Source organism: Psammomys obesus, unplaced genomic scaffold, assembly GCF_907164565.1.
Source record: "Psammomys obesus unplaced genomic scaffold, mPsaObe1.curated_primary_1811, whole genome shotgun sequence".
NCBI classification, from domain to species: Eukaryota; Metazoa; Chordata; class Mammalia; order Rodentia; family Muridae; genus Psammomys; species Psammomys obesus.
In genome coordinates, this window is record NW_026596046.1 from 33862661 (window position 1) to 33876518 (window position 13858).

The 13858-nt window shown below is 50.7% G+C and overlaps 1 protein-coding gene across 1 annotated transcript in view; it reads right to left on the reverse strand.

Moving 5' to 3' along the window:
* The window catches only part of Dgat2 (diacylglycerol O-acyltransferase 2), a 30351-nt gene extending 18415 nt beyond the window's left edge, over window positions 1-11936 (reverse strand). The window contains exon 1 of the mRNA XM_055623037.1: window positions 11585-11936. Coding sequence (XP_055479012.1) covers window positions 11585-11705 — 121 coding nt within the window. The 5' untranslated portion in view covers window positions 11706-11936. The remainder of the gene's footprint in view (window positions 1-11584) is intronic.
* Between the last annotated feature and the right edge of the window lie 1922 nt (window positions 11937-13858).

Below are 13858 nucleotides of genomic sequence, written 5' to 3' on the forward strand. Positions count from 1 at the left end.
CTGGTTGACAACATCTCTGTCAGCAACAATGGTCACAAGGGCTAAGCTAAAGAGACTCTCCAGGTCTGTATCCAAGCAGCCCAGTCTGTTCTCACCCTGCCTCACTGGACCAACCACCTACTACCTGCCACAGGTGAACATAGTCCAGAAGGACCAGTGCGTTTCTGAGAGACGAAACGGCAGATGCCTGGAAGGGTTGGGAGGGTTCCACAGCAGCGTATTCCTCAGATCCACTCCCACATTACCGCCTGGCTGGCCGGCCCCAAGTCCAGGCTCCAACGGAAGCCCCGAGAGGCCTACCAGAGAGACCATGACTGCTCCACAGAAGCGGCTCCCTGCTTTGACATACTATGCTTTCCTGATGGCGAGGGTAGTATGTCCTCTAGGGAGGTACAATCTTTTCTTCCCTGGGGCCACCTAAGCCTGGAAGCCCACAGTGGCTTTCTTGCCACCCCAGGGAGCTTTCTGTTTGACAAGAGTAAGGAGAGAGCAACATGAGATGGAGAAGGAAGTTCTCGCTCTCAGCTCCCACACCCCTCTCCCTTGTGCAAACTATACAATTAGTTGATGCCACATGAGACCAGACGCTGCCTGAAGCCAGGTCAGTTCCGATCCACATCTAGGTCCCCAGTGCCCTGACAGAACCTGGCTGGAATCTAGAGACAGGTACTCCAGGAAGACTTGCTGAGGAAGGAAGAGAAGGTCCATGCTCTAGCCATTCGGGCCCCTAGGCCTCCTTCCATGCAGGGTAGAGAAATAAGAATGATGCCTGAGGTACTCCTGAAGCTTGGGGTCCTGGGACTCCATCATCATCATCATCATCATCCCCATTTGATGTTATCATGGCCCGGGCCTCTCAGTCAGAGTGTGGGACTCTATCCAGATATAAATTCAGGCTTGCATCTGCCCTAGGCTGCTGGTCTCAAGTCCCTTCTCTCTTCTCCCCACAGTGAAGCTGGGGGAAAGCTGGGAAGGGGTGGAAATTAATTCCCTGCTGTTGTTCAGAGAGCAGGAACTGCCTCACTTTTTTGTTTGTTTTGTTTTGTTTGTTTTGTTTACCTTTTGTTTTTCACCGACTCTAGCTTTGGTTTTGCTGAGTCTCAAAAGCCCAGATGGTTTCAAACTTGCAATTCTGCTGCAGCCTGAGTGCTGACTAACAGGCATGCTACACCATGCCTACTGGATCAGGCTTCTTAAAGGGCAGGTAGAGGCAGCAGGCCTTAAGCTTATAGTCCCAGCTGTGCCACCAACTCTTGTGTCAACTTGGCCAAGTGACTTTCCCTCTCTGGAGTTGTTTCCCTATCTCTAAAAGGGAGTGAGTTAGATGAAGCTCATGGTCCCTGGTGTCCACCTCCTAAGGTTCACCAGCTTGCAGCAACCCTGGAACAGTCACCTAGGGAACTAGGAAGTGAGGATTCCCTTGTATATCCCCAGGGCATAACCAGCCTTTGCCATCCAGCTGTCAACACTTCCTCTAGTTCAGCTTGGTTGGCAGAAGTCCAGCTGGTGAGGAAGCTACAATCAAATGCCACCCACCACCTCCTCGACACAGCCTGTCTGACTCCTAGGCAGGATGGCAAGAGAGTCTTAGCATCCATCAAGTCCAACTTCCTCATCCTCCAAGCTTCCCTAGACACACCCACTCTTCTCTGCTCTCTCATACAGCTCCAGTCCCACCGAACCCCATGCATAGTTACTTGGTCGTGTCCCCCCCCTTCAAGCAGTGAATTGTAAGTACCAAGACTGGACCTGATTCATCGGTGTGTGTGAAACCTTGCATAGGTCATGGGGAGTAGGCACTATAGAGGTTTGTTGTGTAGCTAGACAAATTCGACATGGATAAGCCCAGAGAAGGCTAGTGCCTAAGTTGCACTAGGCTGCTTTCAAGAAGCCAATGAAGGAGAGAAGGCAGAAGAGGAGGAAGAAGCAGCAGCAGCCAAGAAAGCCCTGCTATGAACATGCTGAGGCTCTCCTGCCATCTATAAGCACACGTTCCCTGACTTATGAAGGGAACAGAACCTCTATCTGTAAACATCATTTTTCACAGAGAGAAAAGCAAATAGAATAGTCCTGTGAAGCAAAGACTCCCACAGGAGGCTGATCCAGGGCACTAATCCTTGCACATGGCTCACTTACTACTCTTTATCTGGAGGACAAAGGGACAGGGAAGGACAGAGTTCCGGAGCAGATGTCTTACCACCTATGCCGTGTCACTATCTCATGGCACTCCTTAGGAGGGCAGAAAGGCAGGGAGGAAACTGGGGCATGATAAAGCCACAAGGACAGGGTATGGGAAGCCAGTAGTCAAGGCAGTTTTTGGACTCCAAGTCCCTTCATCGCTTGAACAATGCCATGTTACAGAAGGCTGGTTCCCTCACTAAACATGGCAGTCCACACCCAAACCCCAAGATAATACCTGGATGAGAAGGGCTGCCTGCTCTGCCCACACCATGCCGTGCCTTATTGTCATGGGAATGGTTCTGTGCAGACTGGCTGTGCAAGAAGGGGGAACCCCACCCAGATGTTCCCATAGTCAAGCTTCTGCTAAGGTCATGAGAGCTGCCTGCCAGTGGACCCAATAGCCACAATCTCAGGGCCCAAGAATGGGAATGTTGAGGACTGTGTTAGAACATACTTGTCCAATATCTAATAGAGTGAACAAGGAGGCTGCTCCCAGAGCTGATGAAAACAGTTTTCTGGCTTTCTCTCAGCCTTGCTTAAGGGTGGCAGAGTGAACCTAAGCCCCCAGCTCTGGGGAAAAGGGCCAGCTCTGCCCTGCTGGCTCTGTGACCGGGAGAGGGTGATTAAACCTCTCTGAGCACAAGAACAACCTCATGGGGTTGTTGGAAAAGATTAAATGGGAAAATATACAGGAGCCTGACGGATCAAGGTGACTGCTACCAAGCCTGATGAACAGAATTCAACTATGGTGGAAGGAGACAACCACCTCCGTCGAGTTGTGCCCTGACCTCCACACAGGGACTATAGCGTGCGTGCGTGTGTGTGTGCATGTGTGTGTGTGTGTGTGTGTGTGTGTGTGTACTTAGCAAACTGTTTTTAATGTATGTAAGGTGCATGTGGCCAGTTAGCTGAGACACTTGCTGCTTTCACATGGTGAAAGCCTTAGGGCTGTTGACTAGGAGAAAAGGTACAGAGTGGACTTTGCAGTGCGGTTCTCCAGTGCCCTGAAGGCAAGATTGGAAGGTGAGCAGAGACAGTAGCTGGTGGAACTGCCAAAACAAAGGCGGGGCAGGGGGGTTCCAATAAGCCAGGGTCAGGGCACAAGATCTGTAATCCAGAAAAAGGGGACACTGGAACATCCCAAAGAAGAGTTGAAAACAGAAGACCGTCTAGTCAAAGTGGCATGACAGCTAAGGCTCAAAGCAGGAGCCCTTTAGAAGGTACGGGGGGGGGGGGGGGGGGAGGGTGTTGGGGGGGGTGGGGATCCGCCCCACCTGTCTGGAAGTTTAGATACTGCTGAGGAAGAGAATGTGTTCACAGGTGGAGACAAATGCTATGAAGGAGAAGAATCTGGGGCAATGAGCCAAGTCCAGGGGCAGGAGTCCCTGGCCTGTAGAAGTGGGGGGGAGCATGTGCAACATAGAGCAAGTGGGCGGCCATGCCTCTGGACAACCCACATGGCTTCTCTACCACCCCTACAAGCATCTGTGGAGGAGCTGCACCCAGGAGCAAAAAATAACAAGAGTCGGGAAAACTGGGCTCTAATGTACAGGAAGCGTGGCTTGGATGAGTCACTGCCTACACAAGCCTCAGTTTCCTCACCTCTACAGAAGGGCTAATACCTAGCTCAGGGAGACTGCTGCGGGAACTAGGTGGGATAATGTTTACGCAGGAGCTCCATAAAAAGCACGGATCTATGTGAGCGGCAGTTAATTATCAGGTGAGGCTCAGTGTCTTATGGATGTGGCAACACCTGCCTCACCTTAAAGCAACACAAACCCTGGACCTAACGCTTCTTACAAGTGGTCACCCTCCTTGAGACCCAGCGTCCTCATGAGGAACAACGTACGGAAAAAAGACCAAGCAGAACTGGCCCAGCTATGACAGTGGAGAGCTAGAAAGCAGAGGTTTCCAGGAACCCTGGGGCTCCCTGCGCAGAAAGGCATCCTTTCCATATTCCCAGGCCCCAAGGATGACACATCTGGGCCATCTGGACCGACACTCAGCCTTGGTTTAAGGAGGAGGAAGCTACCCTCAAGTTGCTCCAAAGGACAGTGCACAAGCTGCATGGTTATGAGGGGCTGACATATTGACCTTTAGCATATTCCTGGGAGGTCAGGACCCCCAGTCAGGGGCCAAAGTGGTACAACTTCTTTGAGGCCAAAGGTGAGCTAGCTGTTTCATCCAGAGGCCACACATGTGATGGGGACAGGGCCAGACATGGTGGAAGAGTCAGCTCTGGAGGGTCAAGACTACTGCTATTAGAGGCCCACTCCACACACACAGAGCTGTTCCCGAGCACTGCCGCACATGCTGAGCCAGGGGCTCTCTTGACCCAGCCTGCTGTGCCACCAAGTATCGTTCTCTTACTTCTAAGTTTGGTCAGTTGTTTAGCACATTGGGGTTCTCTGTCAGGCACAGACTCTCTGCCTACCCACCCTCCCCCGGGATGTTTCCCTGTGCCCATCTCGGGATGGACTGGCTATGCCTGGCAGGTTGCCTCTCACTCCTACACTCATAGCTGTTTTCACTATGGGAGGTGTGTATTCATTTGCAGGAACAATGTCTTGCTCTGTCTGGGTTCCTATGCCCAGAATGGAGCCATTACAAAGAGCAGGTACCTGGTCAATTCCTGAATGCTTGAAGGGACTGTGTGGACAAGAACAAAATAAGTTGACCTGTGCCGCACAGGAAATATCTTTTCTAAGTGAAAGGCTGGGCTAAAGTCAGGGACAACAGGGCAGGTTCCAGAGAGAAACATACTTCCTAAGTGCCCTGAAACAAGAGGAAAGCTTCTAGTCTCTTCCTGCCTTCTGCTTCTTTCTCAGGCACCTGCCAGAGGCTGTTAGTTCTCAGACTACCCACCCCAGACACAGCTGGGGAGACAAGGTTATGAATTCTTTACTTAGGGCCTGAAAGAACCAGGAGTAGAGGGATGTCCCCAACCCACCCTGAGGAAGGGATAGAACAGCTCAGATGAGGTAGCAGCCTAACCTGAGGAAGGCATGGGCCCTGCAGATGGCATGCACAGTGAGTTAGCACAGCTTTGAGGACTGAGTATAAAGGTCTAGCACAGCTGCCACAGAGACGGATCTGAGAGAACGGAGAGGCCAGCAGGAAGGATGAGACAGCCATGGAATGCTGGACTCTACCCTGAACACCAGAAAGAGCCAGCCAGTTTCTACTCCTCCCAACAACTTTCGACAGAGCAGCAAACTAGCCAACTTTACCTGCTAACACACTGGTTGGTGAGCTCCTTCCCAGAGAGATGAACAACCTCCTTTGAGGGCTGTTATAGAAAGCATGTGTCCTAAAACAGTGCCCATAAGTGACATCTGTCCCAACGGGAATGAGAAACTGGTGCGATCCAAACCCCAGGCATGCTGTGCTGGGGAAGCACCTGGCCACACCACCGACAGCCTGCTGCAGGGAGCCCAGCATCCCAAGAACCTTACATTACCCAGGACCCTTCTCCTCTCTAGGTTTTCCCAGCACTAAGTTAAGGGGTAAGGATAGAGCAGATGAGGTCTGAGGTCTTGCCAACTTGGACCTTCTGTATGCTACTAGAACTCACTAATGGCTCTTTAATCTATACATGATCATTCTAATAGAAACACTGGCTCCTACAAGGGTTATTCCAGAGGTTCACGGTTTAACATAATTAGTTTTCATTAAATAAGGTGGAGTCCCGGGAGGTAAAGACAAAAGCAGTAGGTCTTTTAGGGTTCCAGGTTCTCCATGCCCAGCCAGAACTGTGCAATGAGTGACACAAGACCCTAGTGGCCTGCCTTGTCCACACCTACTTTCTGAGTAGGAGGGGCTGCTGTGGCAACACCACCAGCTTGCACACATGTCACCCAAAATAGGCCCTTATGGCAGTTCATGGGGAGGTAAGTTCCTCTGGGGCACTTACCTGGGGGCCCCAAGGAGGATGCAAGCCCCATTTTCTGGGATGACATTTTCTGGTAAGAATGAGGAAGAGCAGCGGGCCAGGTCTATCATCACACCTCTCCAGTTGATGTGGAAGGCACCAAAGGGACTGACCTAGCCAACCCTCCTCACTGCACTGAGGAAAACTGAGGCAGAGTAGAAAGCGGATGCAGAGCAAGGTTCCTGCACTGGCTCAGAATGACTAGCTTCTCTAGTAAGAGTAGGCCCCCATGCTTCCTGCTCCTGTGAGTTGGCAAAAGGGTCTCACAGGTTCAGCACCACAACAGGGAAAATATTTCTACCACACCCCTGTCCATTTTACACAGGAAGGGACTAAAAATCAGCAAGAGGCAAAGCTTGCTGAGACTACACAAATCTTCAGTGGCAGAGTAAGGATAACACACACCTAGGGGCTGACTCCTAGCCCCAAGCTCCCGAAGGAGCCAACAGTAGCTCCATCCCATGAGTACCGAGGACTCTCCAGTCTTCTAAAGCAGATGCAGATTAAACCCACAGGCCAGGACACCACTCTGCCTCATTTGTTTTTAGTCCTCAGTACACTGGCACTACAGCCCAGACTGACCCCTCAAAGGCCCAGTCAGACTTAATTTCCCACCCAAACTTGTGTCTCTTTACACTATTCCTTATGTTTGGAACATCTTTCAAAATATTATTATTTTGTGTGTATGCATGTGTGGGGGTCAGAACTTTTGGGAGTCCTCTCCTGCCACCATGGGTGATGGGCACTGATCTCTCGTGAGGTCATTAGGTGTCAAGGCAAATGCTTTTACCCACTGGGCCATCTCACCAGCCCTAGCTCAATGCTCTTATCTGCCTTGCTAATGCCATTTTATCCTTTCTGACTCAGAATGAGCTTTTCCTCTCCCAGGAAGCCTTCCCTCAACCCAGGGTGATTCAGTTCCCTCATCCTTCAGACCAGGTTGCCCCTTCTTCCTGGTCACTACTCAGCTCAATCTCTGCACATCCTCATTGTGAGTACACTCCTCAGGCCTTGCTTCCTCAAAGTCAGGCATGCTGGCTGACACATTAGGAGGCGCTCAGCCATCAGACTGCAAGCCCATACTCAGGAGAGCCCGTTCCAGGAACAAGAGTCTTCACCTCCTCAGTCTTCATGAAGTAAGGTAGAATCTTTGACGATGAGGCCAACAGAGCAGGGCACTTAGGATACCAGGTTGCCAACAGCCTGGCTGTCCTGGAACTCAGAGATCTGCCTGCCTCTGCCTGAGTGCTGGGATTCAAGGTGTGTATTACCACACCCAGCTTTGAATCTATTTCAAAAGAGGAAAATGGAATCTCCAGAGATAGTAAACCCATCATGTCCCAAGAAATCCTGGCTCTGGTTTTCTATAGTTCAAACCATGTTGGGATCATGGCACACCTGGCTTTACCACTTGTTACCCAGCCCCTAAACTGTCTCACTCAGCACATACAGGCAAAGAGGTCTGGGGAAAGCTAAGGAATTACACTGAAGTTAAAGACATGGCTTCCTGCCAAGAAGACCTGGGAAGTCCCACTAATGATTCACTTACTCAACAAATATCTACAGGGTTCCTAGTACCTGCCTGCACAGGGTTAGACACCAGGAACACAACACTGACCAACACTGACAAAGACATATGAAGTCCCTGTTCCCAAGGGCTGACAAATACCTGAACAATAATAAGCACACGTGATAAATAACTAGGTAATGATAAGGACTACAAAAGGAAAGGATCTGGGGACTAGAGGATAGCGTGATGATCCAAGTGGGCAGGCCAAGATCTGAGCAGGGTAAGCAAGTGCTGAGAGTCAGAGAGAAATGAAATTATGGACAACGATGGAGAGTCAGGAAGAGTGCCAGCACATGGCATAGTGGCCAGAAGGTTATGAGGTGGTGGGAGGTGTTTGGGCAGCCTCATAGGATCTGAGGTTTGAAGCACTGGGAGAGAGGTAGCAGCTCATCTAGCCAGACAAAGTTCTGTGGACTGTTGGTACCCCTATCTACCAGGCTTAGGGGTGCATTCTCAAAAAGCTCGAGAAAGAGATACCATACCCAGCATGGAGTTAGAAGCAATCAGCATTCATTTGGCAACTGCATGGTACACATGATGGTCAGCTCTGTGTTCCTGTCCCCACACCTCTCTAGGGAGACGGACAGGCACAGATGGAGATAGATCAGGGCTCTAGCTTGTCTCTCATACTCCTGGACCAGTTCTTCTAGAGACCTCAGTTTCTAGTCTGTACTATGAAGGTTGGGCCAGAGCCAGCACCAATAGGTAACTGGTTTTATAACTCAAGTACTTGCTGCTGAATTTAAATCAGGAGGGTGTAGGCAGGGCAGGATTTCAACATTTGCCACTGAGTCACTTACCTGCTAATAAAGCATTATATTTGGCCCTCCTTTCCTAGCTTTGGCGGCAGATGTAACTCAAGAATAGTTTCTGTAAGGCTGAGAAAAAAGCTACACAGAGCTGAAGGAATAGAAACAGGAGTGAGGTTTTCATTCTGTGATTGCAGGACTGTGTTAGATGACTGTCGACCCTCAGTTCCAGAGTGACCCCAACAAATCTGGTCGCTTAGTTCTACCTTCTACCTAGGATATTCCCAGGAGACGGGAATCTCCATCTTCACCATCCAGGCTATGCAGTCATCAACAGCTGTTGGGATTCTTATATTAAAACCCCAACTATGACTCCACCTCTGTCCTAGACTTTGGAGACCCACAATGTACCAGCTCAGAACTGTACTGCCACTACCTCATGCTGGGTCCTAGATCAAACCCTAAGAATAGCCACCAGCACTCAAGGGCTCTGCCTGCCGTGAGAAGCTCCACATTTCCAAAGGCAGGGATGTACCTGTAGCTAGTTATAGCCTCCAAGCCACAGTCCAAGCCAGTCTTTTAGAGATCAGAAAATACCAACACAAGCCAGGAGTGGTGGTACACGCCTTTAATCCCGGCAGCAGGAGGTTCTCTAAGGCCAACCTGGTCTACAGAGTGAGTTCCAGGACAGCCAGAGATACAGAGAAACCCTGTCTTGAAAAGCCACACACACACACACACACACACACACACACACACACACACACACTCCCAACAAATGCGTACCACTCAAGCTTCGACAAAAACAAGTCACCAAGTTATCTAGGGAATCTCTCACCCATTATGGAACTTCCCTTCGAAGAAGCCATGCTCTCTCCTCCTTCCTTGAACACTGCCACTAACAGGATGTTTAGTGGGAACTGAGCTGCTGAGGCAAACTAGGCCACTAGGGAGTGTCTCCAAGGACCAAGGAGGTACAAGGAGGCCTCTTGGAGATGTCAAGATAACATAAAATTTGCTTGAGCACCCTCCCCTACCCCACCTAGTCTTTCACCAAAGTAGATCCCAGAGAGCTAAACTGACTAGTTTGCATTTCATTAGTCCTTGTTGAAGTCTATGATGTAATTACACCCACTTTTTTTTCCATTGTGTTTTCTAGGTTGGACAACAACACGGAGAAATTCTCCTGCTATGACAGTAAAGAACTGCTCAAAATCAGCTAATGGAATACAAATTCCCATGCGTTAAAAAATAAAAGTGTCAAAAAATGCAGAGGAGAGCTCAGGAATAGTATCTGCAGGGGGACCACAGCAGGCAGCAGACCCATCCCATTTCCTAGACATTGAGAACATCTAAAAAGAATCAACACAGGCATGTCACTTCTTTCCCTGCTAAGGGCATCAAAAGGTACAGTGAAGAGAGAAGCATGGAGAGAAGAGGCTGTTGGAAGCCATAGTCTAGGATGTGGGCAGCTCAAACTGCTTGCCCCTACGATGGAAACAGGTCAGTACTTCTCCAGGGGCAGATAACCACAGCAACAGTCAGCTAGGACGAGTGCCGATGCCAGGTGGAAACACTGCAATGGTGCTCCAGCGTGGGTTACCTTGCAGCCACCAGAATACAAGAAAGGCAAATGTACAAATGGCAATAAATACTCACGATGTAACTAACATTAAGAGAAAACTGGATTTAGAACTGTATCTACAGGATGTTCTTGACTTTATATAATATGTACTAATAGAAGTAACCACCAGAAAGTTGATTTATCAGCAATCTGATTTTCTTCATGATTGCCTAGACTTTTTGTTGTTTCTTTTTGTTTGTTTGTTTGTTTTGTTTTGTTTTGTTTTTCAAGGCAGGGCTTGTCTGAATGGCCTTCAGTTGGCTGTCCTGGTCTTGCTTGTAGACCAGGCTGGCCTCAAACTCAGAGATCCACCTGCCTCTGCCTCTGCTGGGATTACAGGTGTGCACCATCTTGACCAATTGCCTATACTTTTTAAGATTTCCATAATGAGCTTGTCCTAGAACTCACTCAGTTTCTCCAACTACAGCTAAGGAGTGTGAGATGCTCTGCCTTGTATGGGAAAAGCTGTGGGGTGATTTGAATTCTGCCCACTCCCAACCCCCACCCGTTTATTGAAGGCCTCAGTTTTACCTTGAAGGCAGATCTTCAAAAAGGAAAACCAAGCCAGGTGGATCTCTGTGTGTTCAAGGCCAGCCTGGACTACAGAGTATTAGGACAACCAGGGCTGATACACAGAGAAACCCTGCCTCAAGAGAGCTGGGCAGCGGTGGTGCATGCCTTTAAGCCAGCAAGTGGGAGGCGGAGGCAGGTGGATCTGTGAATTCCAGGCCAGACTGGTCTAGAAGTTCCATACTACATAGAGAAACCCCATCTGGAAAAACAAAAGAAAAACAAACAAAACCCAAGGCTCTCCCACCCCACTTCCACGTATGTCAAACTCAGGGTTCTGAGTGGGCTTCACAGTCTGAGTTGGCACACAAAAGCTGCGGCAGAGGACAGCTGGGGCACACCTGTTCCAGGCAGGCGTGTTCTCCATCCAGTGGCTGTTTCAGGGGATTGCAAAACCCTTGCCACCCTGCCCCATCCAGTTTCTCGCAGCCAAATCCTACTCCACCTTGTGAGAAAGAACAGTACCGGGGGCTGGAGAATGAAATATCACTAATAAGTGAGCAGAGTGGGTGGTGTCACCCTCATCATCTGGGGGATGGGGAGTGATGTAACACATGTTGCAACACTGGTGAGTACCAAGATGGAGAATGAACCCAGGCTTGACTAGGAGACCAGGTTGTCTGTCTCGAAGTGACCAAACAGACTAGGCAAGCATGATTCTTCCCTCATCCCAGAACAAAAATGACAGGATGCAGAGTCAGGTTCCCCCAACAAGAAGCCGGGCGTGCTGGCACACACCTGCAATCCCAGCACTCCGGGTGCTGAGGCAGAAGGATTGAGAGTTGGAAGACAGCCTGGGCTACAAGGTGAGACCTTTTTAAAAACTGGAAGCAGTTGCCTGGGACGCCAACCTAGTTGTCCAGCACAGGGCAGCGTGCCTTGGCCAAAGTCCCTTCTTGAGAGTCGTCTGGCTTGTGCGTACCCCCAGGATGAAAGCTCCGGGGGTGACTGACACTCACCCCATCGCCCAGACCCCTTGCGTGACAGGGCAGAGCCTCCATTCTTGTTCTCGCTGCCGGCAGCTTCGTTGCGACGCTCACCCCGCAGGACCCCGGAGTAAGCGGCGATGAGGGTCTTCATGCTGAAATCGGTGCACGTCACGGCCGTGCAGAAAGCCGCTCCACGCCGCGTCCCCGGCCCATGCCCCGGCCGCTGGGGCCAGGGCTTCGCGCTGAACTCCGGGAGCCGGGGAACAGCGCCCAGGCCGTGGCGGCAGCAACACCACGAGAGCCGAAGCAGGCAGCCGCCGCCACCCTAGGAAAGGCGAAAGGACGGCGAAGCGCGGCCACGGCGGCTAAGCGCCGCCGCGCGCGCGCTTTATAACCTCACAACGGGGCGGGCCGTGACGCTATAGGGCGGAGCGAAAGGCTCCGCCCCCGACCGCACCATATTCTTGTGGGGCTGAGTCTCTCGGGAATAGCATATGCGCAGACGCCATGGCGGTGCCGTGGCCCGACCTGTATGGGACAGAGTTCATAAGCTACGGGAATGGGAGCTGGAGTCTCGGTCGTCCCAGTGGCCGCCTTGTCCTCCTCCCTCGTCCTCCCTCTCAGACATTGGTACGGTCCAGCAGCTGGAACGTGGGCCGGGAAATTGAGCACGTGCGAGGCGATCGGGTCCGTGAGGGAGCCTGTGTTCTTCCTTGCATGCGCCTGCCTTTGGCTGCAGACGGGCCGGCCTTGCCTGCGGTCCGTAGTGTTGGGATTAGTTAGGTCACAGAGGGACTTCACAGTCATCCAAGTGCCCTGTCTTTCCGTTTATCAGGAAGAACAAGCTTGGGCTATCTGGTGGCCCTGTCTCCAGACACCGGAGATAGAAACAATTCTATGAACATAGTGATGCTATATTACATCAAGTCAAGTTCCAGGCTTCTGTTTTCCTCATCTTCAGGGGATTTTTGCTTGCTTGCTTGGTTTGGTTTGGTTTGGTTGGTTGGTTTTTTAGAGACAGGGTTTCTCCATATAGCCCTGGCTGTCCTGGAACTCACAGAGCGCCACCTACCTGCCTCTGCCTCTGCCTCTGCCTCTGGAGTGCTGGGATTACAGGTACGTGCCACCACACCTACTTTTCTCGTCTGTAAAATGGGGAATAAACATGATTGTTTTGTGAGAGGCTCTGAGAACTAAGGAGGTGAGGTATGAAAAGCACGTTGCTCACTGCAGGCACTGAAGGTTAGGAATTATTTCCATTGCCCATGATGAGTCGGAGTTTTGCAGAATGAGGGTGTGAAGGCAAGCAGAAGGCCCGCATAAAGTCTGAACAATGAGCGTGTTTGGATTGGGGCTAGGACCCTCAGTGACTGTAGTTCAGGCAACTGTGGTACAGGACGCTGCAGCTTGGTCTTAGAAGATCCTTGAGTGTCTCCCGGCGTGGGAGTGAGTTCTTGGGAGAGCCTTAATAAAGGAAATGTCAGTGGTAAGATGAATTCTAGGAGCCCTCTAGATAGAGTATGAGAAATAGATGGGAGCCCCGCTGTGGGAGGGAGCTAGGTAAGAGGGTTAGCCTCAAGCAAAGGCAGTAAAAGGAATGCCCTGCAGGGGAAAAAAAAAGGCATAGGAGGGCTGGGGTGTGGCTCACCCTTGGGCTACATACATAAGGCCTGGGAAATAGGGCTTTGGGGGAGAGTGGAAAAGAAAGGAGGTAAGTTCTAACAGAAGAGGAAAGGATAGTCACAAAGTCCCAGGAAAGCTAGTCACATACTATGTCCATGGGAAATGGACATGTGTCACGCAACCACTGTGGGAGACAGTAGGTGTATATTTGGGGAGCAAAGAAGAGTTCAGCCATGTGGGTGCTGTAGTGCTAATAGATATTGGAGGCAAGCCTCCTTCCTGCTGGATGTTTAGCATGCATAAGACTCTGGTTTCATAACCTAGCAACTCACACGAGAGAGACAAGAGACAGAGAGGTGTTGGCACGGAAGACCCCAGATCACTGTAAGGCACATGCCTTCTCTAGAAGCATCTCCTACGGAGGAGGCCTTGTGCTGTAACCCGCAGCCCACTCACCTCTAATACTGTGTAATGGGCAGAGATTAGGATGGAAGGCCATAGGCCTGGTCTGTGGTCTCACCTCTATCAGTGACTTGTCAAGTGTCCTTGGGTGAGTCACTAGTTGTTTGTCACAAAGTGAAGGTGGTTGGACATACCTGTTATAATCCAAGCACTTGGCAGGCAGGGAGGAAGCCCCAGGAGCTGAAGGTCTTTCTTGACCAGATAATGAGTTGGGAGCTA